General features: G+C 51.3%; 2 protein-coding genes across 4 annotated transcripts in view; one reads left to right on the forward strand and one right to left on the reverse strand.

Moving 5' to 3' along the window:
* The window catches only part of DNAAF8 (dynein axonemal assembly factor 8), an 88,676-nt gene extending 83,125 nt beyond the window's left edge, over window positions 1-5,551 (reverse strand). The window contains exons 1-3 of the mRNA XM_058849950.1: window positions 5,420-5,551; window positions 3,630-3,789; window positions 416-529 (exon numbers count right to left, since the gene is read on the reverse strand). Of these exons, the coding sequence (XP_058705933.1) occupies window positions 416-529; window positions 3,630-3,776 (261 nt within the window). The 5' untranslated portion in view covers window positions 3,777-3,789; window positions 5,420-5,551. The remainder of the gene's footprint in view (window positions 1-415; window positions 530-3,629; window positions 3,790-5,419) is intronic.
* A 146-nt stretch (window positions 5,552-5,697) lies between these two features.
* ANKS3 (ankyrin repeat and sterile alpha motif domain containing 3) lies at window positions 5,698-23,741 on the forward strand. 3 transcript variants are annotated; one of them, XM_058849631.1, is made up of 18 exons: window positions 5,698-5,749; window positions 10,478-10,562; window positions 10,689-10,864; window positions 11,252-11,450; window positions 11,643-11,764; window positions 12,430-12,511; window positions 13,183-13,318; window positions 13,630-13,788; window positions 14,767-14,976; window positions 15,387-15,505; window positions 15,803-15,970; window positions 16,416-16,540; window positions 16,799-16,940; window positions 17,478-17,650; window positions 18,818-18,927; window positions 19,844-19,927; window positions 20,319-20,414; window positions 20,712-23,741. In XM_058849631.1, exons 3-17 carry the CDS (start codon window positions 10,695-10,697, stop codon window positions 20,399-20,401), a joined length of 2,082 nt encoding a protein of 693 aa, XP_058705614.1. In that variant the 5' UTR covers window positions 5,698-5,749; window positions 10,478-10,562; window positions 10,689-10,694; the 3' UTR covers window positions 20,402-20,414; window positions 20,712-23,741. The 3 variants fall into 3 exon arrangements, with proteins under 3 accessions (XP_058705614.1, XP_058705612.1, XP_058705613.1); XM_058849629.1 differs by lacking the exon at window positions 5,698-5,749 and adding an exon at window positions 5,760-5,952; XM_058849630.1 differs by lacking the exon at window positions 5,698-5,749 and adding an exon at window positions 5,806-6,040.
* Window positions 23,742-23,982: the final 241 nt, after the last annotated feature.

Below are 23,982 nucleotides of genomic sequence, written 5' to 3' on the forward strand. Positions count from 1 at the left end.
CAACTCAAACCATTCTGTGCTTCCATGGATTTATCTTCACTGAAGGAACAATGTGATTATTTTACCTCAGAAAAGCTGTTCAACGAGTAAACTTCGTACTTTTCCTCCTTCCTGCACTGTCCTAATTCATATTCTAGATTGCACAGTGTTAATTAGTACACAGGAAAGAAAAACAGTAAAGGGACAATAAAAACTTCCAGGAGATGGGACAAAAAAGGTCCAAAATCTCAAGAACAGAGAAAACTTTAAAGGGTCACTGCAGAAAGAGAAAAGAAGTTCTGTTTTCTAGTGGGAGAAAATACTGAGGACTAAGCTTTTTCTGTTCAGACAAATAGGTCAGACATCAGCAGCTGCCCACACTGGGGACAGCCAGAAGAGAGGGGTGACAGTACAGCCCACACACAACAGTCCCAACCTGCTCCTGGGAGTCTTCCAGGGAAAACATCATCAGTTCTTCTGACAGGTCTGGAATTAAGTTTGGCAGGTCCCGCTGGAAGATGAAAAGCTCCTCATCACTCTCACAATCAGACTGCAAACAGGAAAAAAAAGAGAAATTAAACAGGAAACTGCAATACTCACTGATATTGGAATATCTGGTTTGCAGTGACAACTCCCATGTTGGCACCTCTTGAAGTGCAGAGACAAGAAGTTTCCTTGCAGTCACACCTTTACAGACAGTCTGGTAGCCCAGGAATCACTAACCCCCCATTTCAGCAAGCTGCAAATGTAAAAAACATGTAAAACATCAAATTCCCATGAAGGCTGACTGCAAACATCCTGCTGAAAAAAGCAATGGAAAGTGTGGGAAGTTCTCTGACTCCTCAGTGATTCTCTGCACTACCTCATTTACCATCAGAGAGGCAAGAGCAGAGCTGCTCAATATTTTCAGGGGCCTGGAGTGTCAGGACAAGGGGGAATGGCTTCCACTGCCAGAGGGCAGGGATAGATGGGATATTGGGAAGGAATTGTTCCCTGGGAGGGTGGGCAGGCCCTGGCACAGGGTGCCCAGAGAAGCTGTGGCTGCCCCTGGATCCCTGGAAGTGTCCAAGGCCAGGCTGGACAGGGTTTGGAGCAGCCTGGGATAGTGGAAGGTGTCCCTGCCCATGGCACAGGGTGAACTGGATGGGCTTCAAGATCCCTCCAACCCAAACCATTCTGAGATTCTCAGGGACTGGAAAGGCAAGGCCTCACCAGGCAAAGCCCAGTCCCACAGCACCCAAGAAGAACAAGCAGGACAGACCAGGGGGAGCAACCAGGCTGAGGCACAACTCCAGCTCCTTGGGCAATATTGGAGTGAGGAGGCTGATCAGAGATCAAGACTGAAAATCGATTCACAGGTGAAAGTCTGGCTCAGGCAGGACCATAACTAGAACCCAAAACTCCCCTAATAAAGCTCAAAGAGGGAGTGAAGGGCCAGAGATGAGCTTAAATAGAGCTGCTGGGAGCCCCAGGTGAGGCCAGGCAGGGCCAGAAAGGCTTTTCACTGTCCTTAGGACCCTGATTCCTGCTCAGAATGCAAACAGCGTCTGTGTTTGGTTGGGCAGCAGTCAGCTCCAAAAATCCCTTTCTTAAACATCAGATATGCACTGGAGATGAATCCTTATGCATGGACACCAAAGGGAGATTAAGCACCTCCTCAGCAGTCAGGACACAGCTTTCCTGCTTGTCCCTTTGTTTTGCAAGTGTGCATTTTTGGGAACTCACAGTGCGCAGAATCCTTTCTGGTGTCATTAACTTAACACGAAGCCAACTGCAACAGAACCCCTTTCCTCTTACTAAACTGCATGTGAGGGTAATGAAAGGGCTTCAGGGCATAAAACACATTTGTGAATGTCATTTTTTGGAGGTGGGAGCAGAGCACGTTCAGGTGACAGCTCTAGGATGCACAAATGGATCTTTCCACGGGTGGAAACTCCTTGGACAAAGGTGCAGCCCTGGAACTGCAGCCTCAGCAGGACAGGGATTACACAACCAGATCTTTTGAATGCAAATGAAGTGCCAGACAGATTGCCTGAGTTCCTTCTGCAGAAAATCTTTTCCACGTGGGATAGAAACAGAGAATTTGGAGATTGTAAAGAGTGAAAAAAATGTTCAGTGTGATTTGGGGTTTTACAATGGTGTTTAGCACCAAAATCTGGAGCTGCTCCTGTGGCTTAGCCTGGTTGTAACTTACTCAACAGGAAAACCTACAAATAATTTCATTGTTGGGCCTTCCTCTGTACTACAGAGACACATGTTAACACACAGGGGTTGTTCTGAACAATTAAGACAATGAAGGTAGAGGGAAGCGAGGGAATGTGGCTTGCCCAGCATGAGAGTGAGAGATCCAGGTACAGAACCCAAGTCATCCCCATCAACACTTTATCCACCAGATCACGCTGCTTTGGGTCATTGATTAATAAATAATAAACAATAAATACCCACTGGAGGCATTTCTGGCTCTTTCACATCTCACAATCTCCCCCTGTACCATTAATGGCTACATTAAGTTGGGATAAAATATATCCTTTGTGTGTTCAAAACGTTTTTTAAGTTTATACATGTTTGAAAATTAACACAGTGTTGTGATTTGGACAAAATGCCACTAATAATCAAATCTTGAGACATATTATCCCCTCAGAAAAGTCGATGCCAGAGCATCTTGGACTAGAGAGGAGCAGCAGAGCAATGCTGTCCTGTGAACAGAGATGTTCAGCAGCCAAGAACAGCCTGGCCCAGACCCAGCAAGTGAAAAACCTGCACCAGTCAAGAATGCTGCACACCACCTCTCAGTCTCACACCTCATATGAAAAGGTTTCTGCAATTAGGCTTCTTTGGCAGGTAAAAAGCACAAAAAAGCAACATGCCTTGTGGAGAGGACAGGTGATACCAGCCTCAAATACAGAATAATCCATAATATCATGGAATACCAGGATGGAATGGGTTGGGAAGGGACCTCAAAGCCCATCCAGTCCCATCTCCTGCCATGGCAGGGACACCTTCCTCTATCCCAGGCTGCTCCAAGCCCCATCCAGCCTGGCCTTGGACACTTCCAGGGATCCAGGGGCAGCCACAGCTTCTCTGGGCACCCTGTGCCAGGGCCTGCCCACCCTCCCAGGGAACAATTCCTCCCCAAATCCCATCCATCCCTGCCCTCTGGCAGTGGGAAGCCATTCCCTGTGTCCTGTCCCTCCATCCCTTGTCCCCAGTCCCTCTGCAGCTCTCCTGGAGCCCCTGGAACACTGGAAGGCCACAGTGAGATCACCCTGAAGCTTCTCTTTTCTAAACTGAACAATCCCAGTTGTCTCAGCCTGGCTCACAGCAGAGCTGCTCCATCCCTCTGGTCATCCTGGTGCCTCCTCTGGACTCACTCCAGCTGTGCTGGGTCCCAGGGCTGGAGGCAGCGCCTGAGCTGAGCAGAGGGGCAGAATCCAAAGAACACAGGGAGAGGAAGTGGTAATTACACTCTGATAATTAAGGATAGTCCAGAAGGCTGTGGATTAACACAGAGTGTTCCATAGTCAGGACAGGCAGCCCACCCAGGGTACCACACCAGCCACCCCAAAATGCCTGATAAGGTCCCCTGCTCTTGCTTTTGAGAGTTTTTTCCCATGACCCAGAGGGAAGAAAGGCAGATTTCCAGTGCTTACTGTGGAGGAGTCAGAGTCCAGGGATGGGAGCTGGTCCTTCACTGCAGCAAGGATGGCTCCCCACTGGAAGGTACTGTCCCTCTGCACAGGAGCTGCAGGAGGCTCAGCTGCATGTTCTGCATCCTCACTTTGTGCTTTTGAGGCCATTGGGACAGCTTCCCTTCAAGCAAGGAAAGATGAGCTTAAGGACACCTCTCCAAACATGAGATAACATCAGTCCAAACCAAGGTCAGGGCAGAGGAATTCCCAGCACTCCCAGCAAGGAATGTTAAAATCTGCATTTTTGGAGCTATTCCTTCCCACCTGAGTTCAGAAAGGGCAGAGCTTTCTGCCCTACTCACCACACACACCCCAGGGCCAGTTTAGCCCCTCATTTATAAAGTTTTTTTTTGGGATTCTTAGCCAGAGTGCTGTAACTGTGTCCTCTCCAATCATGTTCCCATGTTCTGCCTGCAGGGACAGGACAGGAACACAGCAAAAGCAGGCTGACACCTCTGCTCTTGGCTGGATTGACTCCTATTCCCAATTTCCCTCCTCACTACTCAAAGGATAGATAAAATGATCACAAAGTCATAGAATCTCATAATGGTTTGGGTTGGAATGGAGCTTAAAGATTATCTCATTCTACGCACCTGCCATGGGCAGGGAACCTGCCATGTGATTCATGTTTACTTTTGTTTTCACTGGATTTTTATACAAAAAAAAAGTCAAGAATAAGCACATTTGTGGATTTTGACCTCGTGAAATGTTTCTAAAGCAGATTCTTTCTTCCTGTTCCTTGATGTCCATGAGAAGCTGAGACAACACAGTAGGAACTACAGCTGAACTAAGAGGTCAGATGATTCACCCTCACAGAAAACCTTTACATTTTATGCTACAATCACATGGTTTTAAGGGCAGTCAAACAAGAGAGTAAATGATTTCTGGTTCAGAGGTTTCACAGAACACCCAGGGTTGGAAGAGACCCACAAGGACCATCGGAGGTTGGTGACTGTGTTGTTCAGGACTGAAATAATTGTCAAGGGATCACAGTGTCACTGTTACCAGCACTGGCCAGTAACACTCCTCAAAACGTTTAGTTGAACTCAACTTACTCCCTGGGAAGTGTATAACTTGCAAAGTGCCTCTACAGATACTTTATAAACTTTATAAATCTATGGTGGTTTTGCTGGTGTCAGACATCCCCTGAATTTCACTTAGATTAAAAAAAAGAGGCAAATCCACATGGCTGGAGCACTGTGCTCTGACACTGAGCAGAGCTTGCAAAGGGTCAGAGGAGCCTCATGGGGATAAAACAAACTGCCTGGTATGGCTCCCTGTGCCAGATTCTGAGATAAACATCCCAAGGTGATGGATGGACACTGGATCTGACTTGTCAGTCAGCTAAAGCAGCATCCTCTGTGGGAGCAAAGAGTGCTCTGTGTCCCAAACACTTGTTAGCAGTAGCACAACAGGCACTTTCTGTGCAGCTTGGGCATGGAGGTGGTAGGTCGAAGGCTGGACGTGATGATCTTGGATATCTTTTCCAGCCTTAATGATGGCTCTGATTGAGACCTGAAACCCTGAGCTTCTCCGTGTCACCAGAACCGACGTTTGTTGGGAAGGAGAAGCTCTGAAGGCACCGGCAGTTGTGGGAGACAAAGCCTGGCTTCAGGGCTGAGCACCGGGACAGGACCGGGGCTCGCCTGAGGGACCCCGCTCACAGCTCCGCCATGGCGGCCGCGCTCTGTCCCCATGGCAACGCGGCTCCCGCTCCCCCGGGCCCGCCCCGCTCCCCTGCCCTCACTCACGGTGCCCACCGCCCCGCACAGCACAGCACCGGGCCGGGCCGCACCGCGGGCACAGCGAACCGGCAGCACCGCGACGAGCGCAGGGCCCGAGCGAGCACTGCGGGACCAGGGCCAGCACTGCGGGACCGCGTCCTCGGGGGCCGCTCGCCACAACCGCCAGCCCCAATCCCATTGGCTGAGCTTCGCCCCGCCCCCACACAGCTCCTCCCATTGGCCCGGCGCCGCGGAGGCTCATGGGTGTTGTAGTCCGCCGCGCGGGTGGGCGGGGCGCTCCCGGCATGCCTTGCGCGGGCGGGACTGGTTCCGGCGGCGCCGCTCACCGGGGCGCAGGTGAGGGAGCGGCGGGGCCGGGAGCAGCACCAGCAGCACCGGGACCAGCGGGGACGAGCGGTAGCGGCGGCGCTCACCTCTGGAGTGAGCTCACCCCAGCCACTCTCCGTCCTCGGTGGGCCCGTGGCCGCAGCCGTTCCTGCGCGCTCGTTGCAGTCTGCGATGCTGAGGCCGCGTTGTCAGCAGGGCCGCGAGGGAGGCAGGTGCGGGGATAACGGGCCCGGAGCCGGTTCGCCCTGAGGCGTTCGGTAGCGGCCGTGTGGCGGCACCCGAGCGCTGGGTCCGCCTCAGGTGCGTTGTTGTGTGACCGGAGCGGGCTCGGGCCGAGCCCCGCGGGTGCCGTGTCCGGCTGCCTTGGCGGGCACAGCCCCTGACAGGGGAAATGCGCTCCCTGATGTGGCTGCTCAAGCGCTCTTGTGCCTCTTAGCTTATTTTTCTGAGGTTGTTTGATGTGTTTTAATGTGCCTGAGAGTGACAGGCTCCTGATAGAATAGCTCGGCTTGGAAAGGACCTTTAAATCATTGAGTCCAAGCATTAAAAGATTAATACCTTGGTGTATTTTGTGTATTTTCTAGAGACGTGGTTAACATTGAACTCGAGTGTTGTGGGTCCAGGCAGGTTTTCTCTCGCCCACCTCAGGAACCTGGTGTGGTTCCTACAGCTGTGATTTGTGCCAGCTGAGTCAGTCAGTGGATGATACACTGCAAAATTGAAATGTTCTGGTTGTTGTTGTGGCTGAGCTTGTTACAATTGCACCTAAACAGGAATATAACAAGGCTTTTTTTACTCCCTCCAGTAAGTTGTTGCGAGATTTAGTGGAAATAGCACTAAGTTAGGAGCAGAAGGGGAGTGTGTTCTTGCTCTGCTGTGCCCTGGTGGGGTCTCATCTCGAGTCCTGGGGGGAATCACGATATCAAAAAGGCTCTAAAGCTGTTGGAGAGTGTCCAAAGGAGGGACATGGGCATGGGGAAGGCTCTGAGGAGCAGCTGAGGCACTTGGATTGTTCAGCTGGAGAAGGAGACTGAGGGCAGAGCTCAGCAGGGGCTGCAGCTCCTCCCGAGGGGCAGCTCCGGTCTCTGGGACAGGGACAGGAGCAGGGAACGGCTGGAGCTGGGCCAGGGCAGGCTCAGGCTGGAGATCAGGGAAAGGTTCTTCCCCCAGAGGTGCTGGCACTGCCCAGGGAATGGGCACAGCCCCGAGGCTGCCAGAGCTCCAGGAGTGTCTGGACACTGCTCAGGCACAGGGTGGGGTTGTTTGGTGTCTGTGCAGGGCCAGGGGTGGGACTGAACGATCCTTGGGGGTCCCTTCTTACTCTAAATATTCCATGACTCTATCATGTCAGTTTTCTGGCTCAGCTGGAACCTCCAGCAACCTCCACGTTTGTGCTGCCTTGGGTGTCCCTATTTTGGGACTGAAGGACACATGTGGATGTTTCCTGTGCTTGTGGGAGAGTTAATTGAGCAGAGCCTGGAGCTAAGCAGTGCCTGCTGAGGGTGATTAATGGCCAGTGTTTGATTTGTTCTGTGTTGGGGGCTGGTTGCTTCTCAAATCACCTCCCATTTATTGTAGTGTGGCTCTAAGGTGCTTTTTGCTTCAGTTTTCATACTAAGTTTATTTTTCTCTGCCTTCTAGTTTGCTCAAACAGCAGGCTCCAAATCCAGGGCAGTGTGGGATTTGCTGTCCACTCTGTGCCCCAGCACTGTAAAGCTCTGACCCTGATAAATAGTTTAGTGCTGCTGAATTAAATTTAATAATAAAATAATGCCAGCAGCCTCACAGGTGTCATGGCTTGACCCCAGCTGGTTACCAGGTACCAGGCTGCTGCTTTTTCCTGCTCCATCCCAGTGGGAGGCAGAGGAGAGTCAGAAAAGAAAGCAAAAACTCTCACAGCTTGAGATAAGAACAATTTAATTATTGAAGCAAAGTAAAATATAATTATTATAATGAGAAAATAAACCCAAAAGGAACTCAAAAGCAGCATGGTTGCACCTGCTGATTATCACCCTGTATCCAAGCTATGACTGCCTCCTCCCAGCCAAATTCCTCAGCTCATATACTGGGAGTGATGTTTTGTTCAATGGAATATCCCTCTGGCCTGTTTGGCTCAGTTCCCCCCAGGCTTCTTGGGCACCTCCTTGCTAGCAGAGCATGGGAAACTGCAAAGTCCTTGATTTAGGGTAAGCACTGGATGGCAGCAACCAAAGCATCAGTGTGCTATCAGCATTCTTCTCACCCTAAATCCAAAACAGCCAGCTGCTGGGAAGACAATGAACTCTATCCCAGCTGAAGCAGGACAGCAGAGCTGAGGGAGGTCTCTAACAAATGTGAACTTGGTCACTCTGTCCCAAAGCAGGGGAACAGCCTGTAAATGTTCAGGAGGTCTTTGTCAAACTTTTTCTTAGTAACCCAATGTCCCTCAGTACTCTTGTGTTTATTTTTACAGGGATTTTTGTGGGCTTTATCTAAAATGTTCAATGCTATGACTTGAGCTTCTTAGGTTCTGTTGTGGCTGCCCCATCCCTGGAAGGGTCCAAGGCTGGGTTGGATGGGGCTTGGAGCAACCTGGGTCAGTGGAAAGCGTCCCTGCCTGGGACAGGAGGCCCCTTCCAACCCAAACCATCCTGGTATTCTATGATATGATGGATTATTATGTATTGGATGTTCCCTCCAGGCTCCTTCTCTTTGCACCAGACAACCCCAGTCTTGTTTCATTCGTGTCTTTTTTCATTTCAGTCCTGAGGGCTCTGATCACTCCTGTTTTCCTGGAGGTTGTGAGCAGCTGTCCTCCTGTGCTTACAGAGCTGCCAACCTGCTGAAGTTCAGCCTGAGGGGAAATCTCAGAGCTTTAAAAAACTAAAAATCAAGAAGAAAATATGTAGGCAGAGCACATGGCAGGTGTAGGACTGAGGCTGAATGTCCTGGGTGTTCTGTCATGTCCTTATTGCCCTGCTGGCTGTGGATCACCTCCCCAAGGCTGCATTGGTAACTTGGACCTGAGAGTGGCTGATTCTGACAAAGACCAAACACCTGAGTGGGTTATCATTAACATACCCAATTAACAAGGAGGGTAGAGAACAACGAGCTTCACTTGCACCTAAATGTGCTTCTACAAACTGCCCTGGATTTTACCTCTTTTTACTGCTTTTTTGGCCTTCCTGGGGCGGCTTTAATCTGTTTTAGTGAGAAACTCCTGCTTTCCCCCTTATGATCCACTTCAATCCACTTAGCTCTCCTTGTGTTTTGATTGTGAGGTGTTCAGGCCTTTCCCCTGTGCTCTGCATATTCTTGTCTGAGGCCTCTGGGTTTCCACTGCACTACAAATTGCTGCTGTCAGGCAAAGTAAGTGCTTTTATGGATGATTTTTAAGAGAAATAATTTCTTATCAGCTGATGAAGTAGAATAGATGGTGCTTTTGTAGTCTTAACAAGCTGAGAATGAAGGAGAGGAAGAAAAGGAAGGTGGGAGAAAAAGAATCCAGGTTGGGGGGTGAAGAGATAGGAATTAAAGGTGTTTTCTTATAAGGGGCTGGTGCTTGCAAGGCAAAGACTCCCAGTTGCTCAGAAAACAAGAATATGGTCTTGAAATATTACAGCTGAGGGAATTTGAGGAGCAAGTGCTCCTGAAAAGCCTGTTCCTTCTCTCTTTTATTCCTCACCAGTGCCACATTTGGCATTTGCTTTACCCCTGAATGAATTAAAGGAATTAAATTGATAAAAAGTTACCTGGAAAGAAAGACTTTGTTGGCTTAGCTTATGTAGAGGGACCAGGCAAACCCCAGGAGTGCTGCATGGTGGGCAGTGAGACCACAGGGAGGGGAAAGCAATTCCCATGGGATTTTCTGGAACAAGCTGTCCAGAGAGGCTGTGGATCTCCTTCCTTGGAGACATTCAAAGCCTGCCTGGATGCAGGCCTGTGTAATGTGCTTGAGCAGGGAGGTTGGGTGAGATGACACCCAGAGGCCCCTTCAAACCTGAATCACTCTGGGATTCTGTGCTGGGGGCTGGATTCAGTGTCCTGGAGCTGCAGCTGGAGCCCTCAGCTGCTGGATGCAGCTCTTCATAGAGTGCCAGACAAGAACACTCTCCTGTGAGAGGTTCAGATGATCAGTCTGCAGTTGCTCCCTGAGGCTGGGGCTGGGATAAACCTTTCAGGCAGTCCTGGAGCTGGAGGAGCTGTGTGATTAAGTTGTGTCTACAGGAGGTGGGGGAGTGTGCTTGGATAATGAATGGGCAGGTGTGCTGCTGTTCCCAGGGTTTCAGCACTTCCCAGGATTCACTGAGGTGGGGCTGGGCTGCCTCTGAAGGGCTGAAACAATAAATGGTAGAAACAATCTGCTTAGAGCCTGATGGCAGTGGAGGGTGCACCCTCTTCAGGTGACAGAGTGTTTCTGGGAGCAGTGGGCACTGTCATTATTGGCTGTGTCTTGTCACAGGGCCATCCTGTGAGACAAGACCAGGAATGTCTGACACATGGATTCTTAATTCTCTCCCTGCATTATACAACATGCAGAGCAAGAATTACATCCTTTTGTATAACACTAAGCCTACCTTTGGCTCTTACACAGATGTTTAGTCTTCCCTTGCCGAGGTTATTCAAAGCTGCCTTAGGCATGTTTGGATTAGGCAGGGAGGAGATAAAGCCACTGCTTCTGCAATCTTAAAATAAGATTTGAAAGATGTAGAGTTTAGCATTATTGCCTTTTATTTTTCCGGTGTATTGGAATCCCAGACTTCCCTGCAGCAAGAGAAAACTTCCAGCAAAATCTTCTCAGCAACAGTTACTGCTTCAGGCTGAGGAGTCAAACAAAGTTGAGGTAAGAATTTGAAACCCCACACATCCAGGCTGGCCTCACCTTCCGAACCTGTGGCAGCTTGGAGCTGTAATTCTGTGGAAAACAGGGATCAGCAGCTGAGTGCTGTGCTCTGCTTTGGCTCCTCAGGGCGGGATGTCGGAGCTGAGTGACGAGGCCAGCGAGTCGGAGCTGCTGAGCCACAGCCTCTCCATGTGGCACGGGGTGGGACAAGTGCTGTGCTGGGAGGAGCTGGACGTGCCTCTGGACCTGCACACGGCCTCCTCCATCGGGCAGTACGAAGTGGTGCAGGCGTGCATCCAGCGGTGAGAGGGGCTGGGGAGGGCCACCTGCTGCAGGTGTGGCTGTCACCAGTGCAGCGCTGCTCTGGGAAACAGGGACACGTCACTGGGACTCACAGAGGGTTCTTGGCACAAAGTTTCCGGGGCAAATCTGCTGGTAAAAGTTACCTCTTCAGTGTTTTAGTGGGAGGTGTGTTCCCCCTGTGGTGGTGGGGTGGAATGAGGTGATCTTTAAGGTCCCTTCTACCCAAAACCATTCTGTGATTCTGCAATCTGGGGGAGTTGTGCTGGAGCTGGTAGAAACTCCCATGCAGGCTTCAGTGTTAGATGATAATGAGAGTCTGCAGAAGCCAGCTGTGGTCCACAGCTCCAGCACAGTAGTTCATGTGACTTCTTTTCTCTGTTCCTTAGTGGAGACATGGATTTGAACAAGAGGAACTGTGGGGGCTGGACCCCACTCATGTACGCTTCCTACATCGGCCATGACAACATCGTGCACCTGCTGCTGGAAGCAGGAGTGAATGTGAACATCCCCACCCTGGAGGGCCAGACTCCCCTCATGCTGGCCTCCAGCTGTGGCAATGAGAGTGTTGCTTACTTCCTTCTACAGGTGTGTATCCCATAAAAAACACAGGCTGTGCTCAGGGTGGGATTATCCACAAGCTGCCACTTTGTGTTCTGGCATGAGTTCTGCTTCTTGGTGGGATTGAATTTAAACTCCTGGTGACCCAGCATAAAGGGGCAGTGGCTGAAAACCTGAACAGAGCAGATGCAGTAAGGAATATTGTCTGTTCTCTTGCAGCAAGGGGCAGAGCTGGAGATGAAGGACATCCACGGCTGGACTGCTTTGTTCCACTGCACCAGTGCTGGGCACCAGCAGATGGTCAAGTTCTTACTGGAGAATGGGGCAAATGCCAACTGCAAGTAAGGAGGAATCTGTCATTTTATTGTCATTTCATTGTCATTTGTCATTCAGTATGAAAGCACCAAGTGGCAGGTGAATACACTCCAACAGACACCTGCTTTTGTCTTCCCCCTGTACCTTAGGATGTGTGGCACAGCTGATGCAGGGACAGGTGACTGCAAACTGAATTGAAGTCTGCCCATTCTGTCACTGTTTATTAAACTAAGATCAAGGGAAATCAGATTTACTGCTTGTTTAATTATCAGCTAAACACTGACACCTTTTGAACTCAAGTGCACTTCTTTAGTCTTGCTATCGATTATTTTATATACTCAGAGTTCAGGTTGGTGTTTGAAGTGTGCTCTGCATTCCCATGCCTAGGGGACTGCCACATGTTTATGCACATACAATTGCCTGAGGGCAACAAGAGGTTCTTGTTTTATTCACTCCTGCAAAACTGATTTGGGCTCTTAAAGGCAGATCTGCAGCTGGAAGAGTAATCTGTTGCTGTGCAGCTGATTTATGATCACTGAATCTCAGGGAATTCTACAACAGGACAGCCAGTACATCATAGAGTCTGTGACCAGCAAAGGCTGAGGGGTAGAAATGCTCTGTTAGGGAATGACAAAACTGCAGCACAGTTCAGCTGTGGTTATACCAGTCCATGTGTGTGTTCTCTCCCCAGGGAGCCAGTGTATGGATACACACCTCTGATGGAAGCAGCTGCTTCTGGCCATGAGATAATTGTTCAGTACCTTCTCAATCATGTAAGTGTCCTGACAGTTCTCTGTGTAGCTGAAAGTCTCTGGTTCCAGCCCTCAGAGGAACTATCACAAATTGGACACCATGCTTTTTTTGGCAGTGTTGTTTTCTCCTCGATGACAGTCACCTCTGAAGTCCCAGACTTTCAGGACTGTTCTAAAGTATCTGCTTTCTGCAGGCTGGTACCATGATTTTACACAGGCCTTGCAGGAATAGGAGTAAGGTCTGACTATCCAGATTTAATTGAATAATGACTGAATTAAAAAACAACTGAAGCTGTAATTTTTCTATTGTGTTTACAGGCATGCATGCTCAAGCTAGTGGATCCCAAAGTTCATGAGCATGCAGGGCTTTTACACAGTTAATTTTAATCCCATTTGACTGGTCCAGTTTACTGCCAGAAGGAGGCAGCAATACAAAACACTTCAGGTCAATCAAACCAGTTCCCAGTGGCAATGCACAAGAGCCCTGGGCTATCTGGCATTCAGGAATTGAAGAAACTGGAAATAACTAGAAAGGTATTTGGGGTATCAGTGCAGCTTGAACTGTCTGTCAGAGGTGAGCCTGTATTGCTGATGGAGGAGCTAAGACAATTTTGGTTTTTTTTTAATATACATATATATTTTTTACACTGCCCCCTGCCATGTGCACTTAAACAGGTATTTTTTTCCTGCAGGGAGTGAAGGCAGATGTGAGAGATAACACTGGAGCCACAGCACGGACCCTGGCCATGAAGTATGGGCACACCAAGATTGTGGGGCTGATAGATTTGCATGCAGCCCCAGTGCCCAAGGTCTTCTGCAGAGGTCCAGGTAACAGATGTTTGACCTTCTTAATTTTAAGCTGGCACCTGGAGTGGGGTGTTTGATAGTTTGAAAGTATGTTATACTGTGTAGATGGGGTAGTGCTACCTGGTCTATCCTGGAAATTCCAGCATTTCTGAGGATAGAAGAGGCATGAATCCAACAACTCCTCTCTGCTGGCCCCTTTCTGACCTAGGTTAACTGTTCACCCTCACTCTTTAACATTTCCCTTTTTCTTTCCACTGCACTTGTAGGACCAGTAGCAAGTAAAGCAGACAAATGACTTCCTGTGCTGCTAACAACCTGTGTTTGAACTGCAGGCAACTATGAGGAGCTGAGTTCTTCAGATGAATCATGTTCTGCTCCCCAGAGACAGAGACCTGCTCGTAGGACCAAGGGTCCCAGCATCCATGAGGGGCCCCAGGCCTTGGCCAAGATCACAGCAGTTGGGATTGGGGGAAGAAGGCAGTTTTGCCATGGTGAGGAGAGTTGGAAGCCTGAGGGGCAATCCCCTGAGACCTCAAATGCACTGCAGCTGTTCCTGCTATCCATTTTTATTTTGTTTGGGATTCATATGTGGTTCATATAGAACAAAGATAGCTTTGTATGAAGGAGTTCACTGTCTAGTGTCTGCATTAGAAAGAAAACCTCCTGAACTCTTTTGTCAAGGCTGAATATTGATGAGTGGGATACTTTTCTGCTCTCACCTCAATTACTGTTCCCCTGACTCTTGAAAACAACTCAGTTTCCCTTTCTGAGGCAGGCTCAAAAGTTTAAGAGCCCCTCTGAAGCTGATGACAGGGAGGTGCTCACAGTGGCCAAGAAAACATTGATCATGAGAGTGAACTTGTGAATTTTGCCTTCCCTGAGTCTTGAAATGCTTCTAAAAATTAAATTGCAAAACCTTTGCAAAATACTAAGAGAAAGATGATCGCAGTTCAGACAGATCCCAGTTCAGACATCCTGGATGCTGTGCTAGGTTTGTTTTACTGTCTGTCATAAGTATTTCTCAGACTGGAATAACCGAGATTATGGACTTGGAAGCATGTTCAGAGCTCAGCTCATTGTGTTAAACACAAGCCTGTGTTATTCCCCAGGCTGCATTGGAATGATACTGTCAACTTCTTAAATGCAGTGGGATGCTCCTGGTGTTTTAGGACATCTGCAGGGGGTTGGTTCTGCAGGGTGTGCAAGGCTGCTCTCTTTAGCAGCTGTTTCCCCGGTCCATAATTTGGGTATAAAGAGGAGAGGGAGTGCTGAAAGCTGCTGTTTAAGGTACATCTCTGCTATGAGGTGTTTTCTCTGACTCTCTTTCAGTGTAAGCATGTAAATGAAGTACATGTGCTGTGGGGTCATGTGAGGGGACTGCAGGAACCTGCATTTCTCGGGTGCTCTGTTGTGCTTTTTAGAATGAAACTTGTCAGTTGTGAGCAGAGTCTCTTTTTGGTTATTTTCAGATGCAGAAGGAGTTACATTTTCTGCAGGACCCTCCACAGTTAACTCTCATCCCAATGTGGGTTCTCCCTCACTGGCGCACACGGCGCGGCCGCCCCCTCTGGGCTATGTCACCTTCAACAACTGTGGCAGCTGTGAGATGCGTGTCTTCCGCTACAGGGACGTCACCTCCCCCATCAACGAGCTGGACTTGGAGACCAGCAGCAGCAGGGGCAAGTCACTGTCTCACAAATGCTCACAGGGCACACCTAGGTGTCAGTCCAGGCCTCGGCTTCCTTTCCCGCTAAGATGCTGAGATTGGAATGTCTCTCCTGAGGGAAGGCTGGGATGGTTTAGCTACCCCATTTCATCAATTTGTAAAAATAATTTGAAGGAGGGTGGGAAGAAGACAGAGCATGGCTGTTTCCAGAAGTGGCTCTGGTGGTAAACAGACTTGGGGAAAGATGAGTGCTGGAGATCAGATGTGAAATCTCTGCCTCAGGGTCATCTTGTATCCAGAGTGAAGCCTTGTTCTGGATCTCCCCCTCCTTTACACCCCCAGGAGGTTTTGCTGGTAATTGTGTAACAAAACCAGAATGTAACAAAGTTGTGCTTCAACATTTTTTTCCCTGTTCCTTTCTAGATGATAGTGCTTTGTCCAGCAGCAGCTTGGGAACCCTCAGGAGCGACAGCAGCAGCAGCAGTGAATACCTGTTTAGAATCCCAGGAGTCAGCAGTGAAGGCTCCTTGGAGAGCAATGAGGTGGATTTTCTTTTCTCTGCCTTCAGATTGAGCAGTGCTTTCACTCCTGGGTGACTCCACTCCCGTGGGAGCGTGTAGGACCAGGCTGGGTGAGGAAAGGCTGTTCCAGGGCCAGGGAAACCATGCAAGGGGAAGAGGTTGGAGGTTGCTCACAGCTCACGTGGGTCAAGGCAGCTCTGGGACTACAGTACAAAAGGGCCTTTAGGTCTTGGAGGAGTTGGCACTTGTTAGCCCCCCCCCAATCCTGACATCTCTGCATAGTCACCCATTCTGTGAGGGGTTTTTTTTCTTTTCCAGGACTCTGACCACACCAACAGCCCCCCGAGTCGGAAACAAGCCAAGAGCTTTAAGATCAAGACCCGCTACAGCAACAGTGACAGCCAGTGGAGCCACTGCATGGGGAGGCCTGGGGGCTGCAGCCAGCACCTGGTCCTTCCTAAGCCCCCAGCCTACACAGGGCCCAAGGTAACCACAGACTTGTCCTGCATGCCCTCTCACTGTACCAGGCGTGGGAGGCTTTTCCAAAGTCACCGGAACACCTTGGATTGCAAACCTCTGCCCAAAAACACTTGTGAAACAGCAATTTCTTGCAGAGGAGGTGTTTGCTGAGATGTTGCTGTTGCTTACAGGGGTTTCAGGCCTTTGAATGGGCTATCAAACCTGGCAGTGGGGTGGGGTGGGGTAGCTGGTTCTCTGTCATTCTGCTCTGCACTTGTTAGAAGAGGCTGCAGCAGAGGCCAGTCCTGGTGTGTGACTGTGGAGAAGGGCAGGGAACCACGGGAAGTTGTGGTTGCTGCTGGAACCCAGAAAGGTGTTACAACAGCATGAGGAAGCAGATATTTATGGTTAGTAGGAATAGTGATGCTTTTGTTGTGAGGGTGTAAATAAGTTTGTTTTGTCTGGGCTGCAGGACCTGGCAACGTTCCTTGAGGAGATTGGGTGCCTGAAGTACCTGCAGGTGTTTGAGGAGCAAGACGTGGACCTCAGGATCTTCCTGACCCTCACAGAGAGTGACCTGAAGGAAATAGGCATCACGTGAGTGTCTGCCCTGTCCTTCCCAGCTTTCCCCTACAGACCATGTTCAGTCTGGTCAGGAAGGTTTAGCTGGGGAGTGCTGCTCTCTTCTGGCTGCCTCCCACACAACTTGACATCCCCATGTCCTTGGCTGTAACACACTCCTGCTTCTGGAGGTACCTTGGAGAGACCAGGGCACTGCAGAGGTCCTCACAGCATGTTGTTGGGCTGAGGGACAGGTTGTGCAGGGCTTGACCCCTGTTGGTTCCATCCCCCCAGGCTGTTTGGCCCCAAGAGGAAGATGACCTCGGCCATCGCACGCTGGCACAGCAGCGCCCGCCCGCCCAGTGACGCGCTGGAGTTGGCCTATGCCGATCGGCTGGAGGCAGAGATGCAGGAATTGGCCATCCAGCTGCACAAGGTGAGGCTGCTGTGAGCTCCTCAGGGCCCTGCACCCTGCAGGAAGTGATCAATGCTGTGTTTTTGTTGTGTCTCTGATGTTTTTCCTTCACCTCAAGCCATGACTTGTAGTGGATGTGCTTGGTGTCAAGTACACCACAAGTGCAGCTTACCCACTCCTTATCCTTTGGGCCTCCTTTGTGTCTGTTTCCCATCCAGCTGAGAACTATGGGAGCCAGGGGCAGGAATCAAATCCCTACTCTTTCCCAGCAGTTTAATTTTTATTGTGCAGCCATCAGTGAAAAGGTTTGTGTTGGTTTGGGAGATATGGACTCATGAATGACTTTGTAAACAGAGAGGAAGGGGGTATTGTAACTGCAGCTGGACTCAGTGTGGAGAGAACCTGCACTCAGTGTACAAGCTTCATCCAGCTTCCTTTCCCACCGCAAAGGAACATTCTGGCTGGGCTGCCTAAGGCAATAAAGTAGCAGGAACTCAAGAGCAGCAGGTGTGAGATGTTCAGTGCTCCCAGCCTGATCCCCAGTGTGCTCTGCTGCAGAGATGTCAAGAGGTGCAGGTGATGAAGGGCCAGGTGTGCCAGGAGCAGAAGCTGCGTGCAGTGGCTGAGAGCTGTTTGATGGAGCGGGATGAGACCTGGAATACCATCCAGTGCCGGCTCAGAGAGGCTCAGGCCATCACCAAGGATGCTGGCGTCCTGCTGGATCAGATCAAGTAAGTCATTCCCACTGAGACTGCTGGGAAATGGGATTTGGGGTCATATTGGCAGCCTTACAGGTGATGCTCAGCATGAGGCAGCAGAGCTCACCTGGCACCTGAACACATTTGGATCCTGCCTGACTCCCTGGTGGAAAGCCACAGCCCTGGGAGCACATGTGAAGCTTTGGTCAGATGCATGAGCTGGAAGTGGCCTTTTTGGGGGTGCTGGGGTGCTCCTGTTTCAACTAGAAGCAACCAAAAGGCTGAGGCTGTGCTTACCCAGTGCCAAGGGTAAAACCTGGTGATCAGGTGAATACAAAAAGGAGTTTTTAACTCATACCCCATCAAAGGATGTGCAGTGACTTGCAAGTGAAGAATACTTTTCTTGCCACTCTGTGACAACTGGCAGAGTAATCTGCCCTGTCCCACCTCCTGGCACTCCTTTTACTGCCTTTGTGGTGCTTTTCTCTGTGCCCCAGTTGGACTCCTGTCATGGCCCTTGTTCTGTCCAGTGATACAACAGGGACATCCCTGCAAGTGGCGTAAATACTGCTGCTTGTGGATCCTAACCCAAGGGAGTGGGGGTCTGCCTGCTGCCAAGCCAGGGTGAGCTGAAATTGCATCCAGAAGCTCAGCAGAGCAATATTCCCACTGCAAGGGGCAGAGCCTGGCTTTTCCCTCTGCTTGTGGAGCTGAGGCTGCTGTAGAAGGGCCCTGCCTTGCTCTGAACATACACTGCTTGAATTGGTGGATGGTGATGACAGCCTGAGAACCTGGGTGCCTCTCATGCCTGTCCTGAGGTCTTTTCCTTTGCCCATTAGAAACCTGCTAATGCTTCTACCTTCAAAGCAGGCTTGGATTGGACCTGATTCTCACACAGACCAGGCACAGCCCCTGGCTTGGGCTTCCTGCTGCTCACCCCAGCCCCTCCTTGTCTTGTCCCCCCACAGCTCCTCTGTGAACAGGGCAGAGCTGGCTGTGGCTGTGGATGGGGAGCAGTGGCTGGGAGCTGAGCAGTGCCAGCGCCCTGAGCTCGGGCTGTGGCACCACTTCCTCTGCCTGGGAAGCAGCAAGGAGCAGGCTGTACCCCAGGGTCACCCCACACAGGTACTGCAGGCTGTGTGCAGTGTCACTCCCAGCGTGTCCCTGTGTGCTGCTGATGGCTTTGGTGTGGTTTGGCAGGAGCTGCCAGGCAGAGCTGTCCTCCCGGCTGGCCCCGGCGGGCGATGGAGCGCCGGACACGCAGGAGCAGCACGGCACTGGGGAGAGCCAGCGGCCCGGGGAGCGCCCAGGTGAGGAGCAGCTGCAGGGGAGAGCCTGGGACAAACCTCCTGCTTGTCTTTCCTTGCTGAAAGTCAGACAGTTGGGAATGGATGAGCAGCCAGACTCTTTGAGTGAGTTTAATCCTTGCTCAGGAGAAGCATTTAAAGCTCTCAGGGTATTTGGGAGTGGAACTTGCAGAGTTTTTCAGCAAGTTTTGGGGTCTGGCAGGTGTTTGTGGCTAAAAATGCCAGCACAGGCCCCAGTGACAGCCCTGCTTCAGGGACCTGTGGCTGCACCTCAGGTTTGTTACCACCCTGTGCACTGGAGCAGGGTCTGAACCAGGAGATGTGGTTGGTTCCCTAATATAGTTTTTGGGGATTTTGGCGTTGGATCCATAGTACAAACCTCTGTGCCTGGGCTGACCCAGCAGCTCCTTATCCCTAGCAGGTGCTAAATGTTCCCTGAAAGTGCTCAAGGCCAGGATGAAAGGGAACTTGGAGCATCCTGGTCTAGTGGAAGGTGTCCCTATCCATGGCAGGGGGTGGAATGGGATGGGCTTTAAGGTCCTTTCCAACCCAAACCATTCCATGATTCTGGGATTCTCTCATCTTGCTGCCTGTGACATGTTCCTAGTGACTTGTTTTTTGCTGCCTGTGTCTTAGAAGTGAGACAAGTAGAGATCCTGTTGATTTCTGTCCACTACACTTAATCTCTTTGAAAGTCTCTTAATATAAAACCCAGCCAGTCTAAAAACATAAATTCCTAAGAGGTAGAATTGCCAGAAAACTCCTCAGTTTGGCACAGGCAGCTGCAGCTCTCTTCCTATGTGATTCAGAACCCCTAACTGGAATCCCTGTGGCTGGGGATGCTTCCAGCAACACCAGCCCCTTGTGTGCTCTGTCCCAGAGAGCTGCAGATGGATTAACTGTGTCCCTGTCCTTGCAGTGCTGGAAGGGTGGCCGCCTTCCCTGAAGTCCCTGAGCTTGCCTGAGCTGTCAGCTGTGCTGGAGAAGTGTGTGGGAGAGATGGGTAAGGTGGGAAGGACTCTGGGCATGTGGAGGGAGGGACTGTTGTGCTGTGGGAGGTGTGGTTGGGAGAGACCCCACAATCCCTGCTCCTACAGGGAAGTCTCCAGGCTCTGGAGTTGGTGCTGTTCTTGCTGATTTTGGGCTCTGCATCATCCCCTGGTGACAGGTCTGGGCTGGGGGGTGGTCCCTGCATCTCCTGCTCAGTGGTGAAAGCTGCTGGGGAACTGTCCTGTTCTCCTGGTGACAGGAAATTGTCCCAGCAGCTTGCAGACAGCAGAGACACCCCTGTTTTCAGAGCTGGAAGGCAGCACAGCAGTGGCTGGGTGCAGCCTGTTCTTTTCTGCTTCCTGGCCCCTTCCTAATGCTGCTTTTTCCCTTTGGCTTGTCCTCAGGAAAAGCTCTGCAGACTGTGACTCAAAACCTCCAAAGGCTCCAAGCTCTGGGGCAGAGCGGGCAGAGCTGGCCAAAGCCATAACCAAGCCAGGAGGGTGAGTGGGAACAACTGCCCTGCCCAGTCCCAGGCTGTGGCACTGAGGGGCCACCATCCCTCAGTGCCAGTCCCAGGCTGTGGCACCGAGGGGCCACCATCCCTCAGTGCCAGTCCCAGGCTGTGGCACTGAGGGGCCACCATCCCTCAGTGCCGTGTGCTCAGAGCCCACACACCAGGGCTGGGCTCTGACTCATCCTTGTGTGCCCTCTGTTTGGTTCTCCCTTTGGAAAATCTGTAGCCCCCTTGCCCTTAGTCCCAGCAGAGGGTGACTGTCCCCTTTCTCCTGGTGCTGCAGGAATACTGACGTCGGGTGACTGTTCCACCCGGAAGCTGAGTGTGCCTGGGAGAGGGAGCACGGGGCCCGTGCCGGCAGCACCGCAGCTCTGCCGAGAGCCACCGCAACTGGCGGGGCTCAGAGGCTCCAGAAAACACAGCTGGGAGGACGAGGGACAGCAGAGGACAACAATCAGCAGCTCTTGGGGCCTGACTCAAGGCTCCCAGGAATTTTTGTTTGAAAGGTTTAGGTTTGGAGGAGAAGCTCCAAGCCTGGAAGTTTTATCTGCTTTAAGTTTCCTGCAGCCCTTGTTGTTCAGGTCTGGGTGGTGGTAGAAAGGTGGCAGTTGCACACAGCAGTCAATTCATTTTCCTTTTCTGCATCCCAAGCTCCCCAGAGCCTCTAAAACATGTGCCTGGCTCCTGTGGCATGGGGATTGGCTCAGAGAATGGATCTGAGGCCATAAAGAGGCAATTTGTTGTGGAGGGGTGAAAGGAGTGGAGTTTGTGATGTTTAGCTCTTTGAGCTGCAGTGGAGCTCAAAGTCCAGTCCTGTTCCTAGTCAGAATGTCTGCTCTACTGCCACCCCAGATCTGGGCTTCAAAGCCTGTTCCTCCAACCAGCCCACTCGGTTCACTTTGGGTTTTGCTGTGCTCAGGGGCCAGGTGTGATCACGGTGGTGGGTTAGGAATGGCATTCACTGAAACACTCCCTACTCACCCACTCCCCTTCCTCCCCTCCCCTCCCCTGGGGTGGGCTGGGGAGGAGAACTGGAAGCACAAAAGGTGAAGATCACTGGTGGAAATAAAAGCATTTACTGGAAACAGCAATGAGATAAGGAACAGTAATAACAAAAGTGTACAGGAGAGGTGCTGGTCCTGCAGAAATGAAATGAAAAGAGCCAGAACCAGGACATCCCCAAGAACTTGGCTTTGTGGTCAGTGCTTTATGGCAGAGGTCACTGCTCTGGTTTGCCAGGGCCAAGATCCCAGATATTCCCCTGGAAAGACAGGTGAGAGAGAAGGCAGAGCTGGGACTGTTGAGCTTCCCGTGCCTCTGGCAAGCAGGGGAGTGCCAGGGCAGCAGAGCAGGAGCAGGGATAGCTCTGTGCCCCATGGGAGGTGGGCAAAGGAGCCACAGCCCAGAGCTGTGCTGCCAAGCTTTGCTCCTCACTGCTGCTGCCTGTGATTTACAGGCTTTAGTGTTGGGAAATAGTTCTGCCAGGGCATTCTTGGGTGGGCATTGCCAAGGACAGACAGTGCAGGAAGAGGCTGCCATGCCCCTGGGATTGGGTGAAGGGTCTGGTGCCAGGGACCTTGGTGTGAAGCATTTTCCAGTGATTCTGTTCCTATTTATTCCTGAATCCTGTAAGGGGGAAAAACACAACAATCAAAATCTGAAATCTAGGAGTGATGGCCTTGATGAATCAGGACGAGTCCCTTTGGGGAGAGGATGGAACTGTGTGTTCCTTCCAGGTTTTGGACCTTGGGTACAGATCCCAAATATAAAAACCCATCCAGCTTCATCTTTTCTGATGAGGTGCCTGAATCCCTTGAGCCAGGGATGACAAGTGGTCTGCCTGGGGTGTCTGGGCCAGGCAGGTATGGCCCTCTCAGCTGTGACCTTGTGCCTTCTTCTGCTTCACCCTGAAGAGTTTGGATGAGGTGGAGGGAATTCTCCTCATCCAGCACCTCTGGAAATCCTCAGAGGGCTGAGGCTGTGCTGGGCAGAGTGTTCAGGGCTTTGGCACAGGAGGAAGAGTGGGGAGTGCCAAGGTCTCTCCCTAGCCTTGGTGGTGCCTCTGGCTCCAGTAATCTGGGGTTGTGAGTGCTGTTTACCTTGAATTTAAGGCAAAGGCCCCTGCAAAAAATGCTAAGGGAAAGGGCCTGGGGGCACCTGGAGAGCCAAGGAAGCCCTGGCTCAGCAGTGCCCTCAGAACAGTGGCTGGAAGGTGAGGTGACTAGAGGCTGGCTTTGCTCTGTCTGAGGCTGGAATGAAGGATTTAGAGGATCTATCCAATAGCTTAGAATGCCTGGGATGAGGGAGGTGTGCCAGGGTGTGTGTGAAGGAAAAAGGCCCCAAACAGCTGCTGCAGGAGCTCTGGTGTAAAGGCTTAAGGGATGTGAGAGCACACATGGGGCCAGGAGTAAGGGGGGTCTTGTACAACAGAGTATCCCTGAGGAGGCAATTCCTTAACTGCAGGATGTGAAGCAGCAGCCAGGGTGGCTGTGCAGGCAGCAGGAGTCTGGTGCTACCCTAAGGTGAGCTGTCCAAAGGAAAATAGCATCTGCTGACTTGGATACATGAATAAAAGCTGAGAATGCTGTGTGTGGTGTGTGGGTTTCTCTGGAGGGAGCTGGGGCAGCATGAGCAAGTTCCCTGAGTTATTGCAGGACGAGCAGGAGTGCACACTGGGCTTTCCAGCCTCCTCTGCCAGGAGCTTGCAGTGCCTGATCCCTGCCATCCCAGCACTGCCTGGCTGGGGAATGGGGGGATCCAGGGGGAGCGGTGGGAGTGAGGCCAGAGGAAGCTACAGAGATACTCCAAGGGCTGGAACCAGGCTCAGAGAGCTGGCTCCTGTGTTTGCCTGGAGACCAGAAGGCTCCAGGGACACCTCAGAGCCCCTTCCAGGGCCTAAAGGGGCTCCAGGAGAGCTGCAGAGGGACTTGGGACAAGGGATGGAGGGACAGGACACAGGGAATGGCTTCCCACTGTCAGAGGGCAGGGATGGATGGGATATTGGGAAGGAATTGTTCCCTGGGAGGGTGGGCAGGCCCTGGCACAGGGTGCCCAGAGAAGCTGTGGCTGCCCCTGGATCCCTGGAAGTGTCCAAGGCCAGGCTGGATGGGGCTTGGAGCAGCCTGGGATAGTGGAAGGTGTCACTGCCCATGGCAGGGGGTGGAATTGGGATGGTCTTTAAGGTTCTTTCCACCCCAGTCCTTTCTGAGCTTCAGCTGTCTGTGCCCAGCAGCCCTTTCCCTCCCCTGGAGCAGACAGAAGCAGCAGGCTCTGCTTGCTGAAAAATAAATATTTATTTACATCTGAAAAGAGAGTTAATGTGTAAAATGGTGTCATGGGGCTTCCATCGATCCAGGCCCATTCCTGTGTGACTCCAGCCTGGTGCAGCCTCTTTGCTTTGTGTGCTCGAGGCAGCCCCTCCAAGAGGCTCTGGGAGAGGCTCCCCCAGCCCACCCGGGAAGGGGCAGGACCTGGAGAGCCTCCTGTGTCCATGGGCATCTGGAGCATCCCAGCTGCTTCCTTTGGCCTGGAGGGGACTTGTGCATGGTAAAGGC

Source organism: Poecile atricapillus, chromosome 14 (assembly GCF_030490865.1).
Source record: "Poecile atricapillus isolate bPoeAtr1 chromosome 14, bPoeAtr1.hap1, whole genome shotgun sequence".
In the NCBI taxonomy this organism is placed as follows: domain Eukaryota; kingdom Metazoa; phylum Chordata; class Aves; order Passeriformes; family Paridae; genus Poecile; species Poecile atricapillus.

Excerpts from the sequence above, each read along its gene's own strand:
- ANKS3 (XM_058849629.1), top strand. The coding sequence starts at position 5,912 with ATGCTGAGGCCGCGTTGTCAGCAGGGCCGCGAGGGAGGCAG. Across the intron at positions 5,953-10,477 it reads CAGGGCCGCGAGGGAGGCAG|ACTTCCCTGCAGCAAGAGAA; the intron begins GTGCGGGGATAA and ends TTGGAATCCCAG. Across the intron at positions 10,865-11,251 it reads GTGCAGGCGTGCATCCAGCG|TGGAGACATGGATTTGAACA; the intron begins GTGAGAGGGGCT and ends TCTGTTCCTTAG.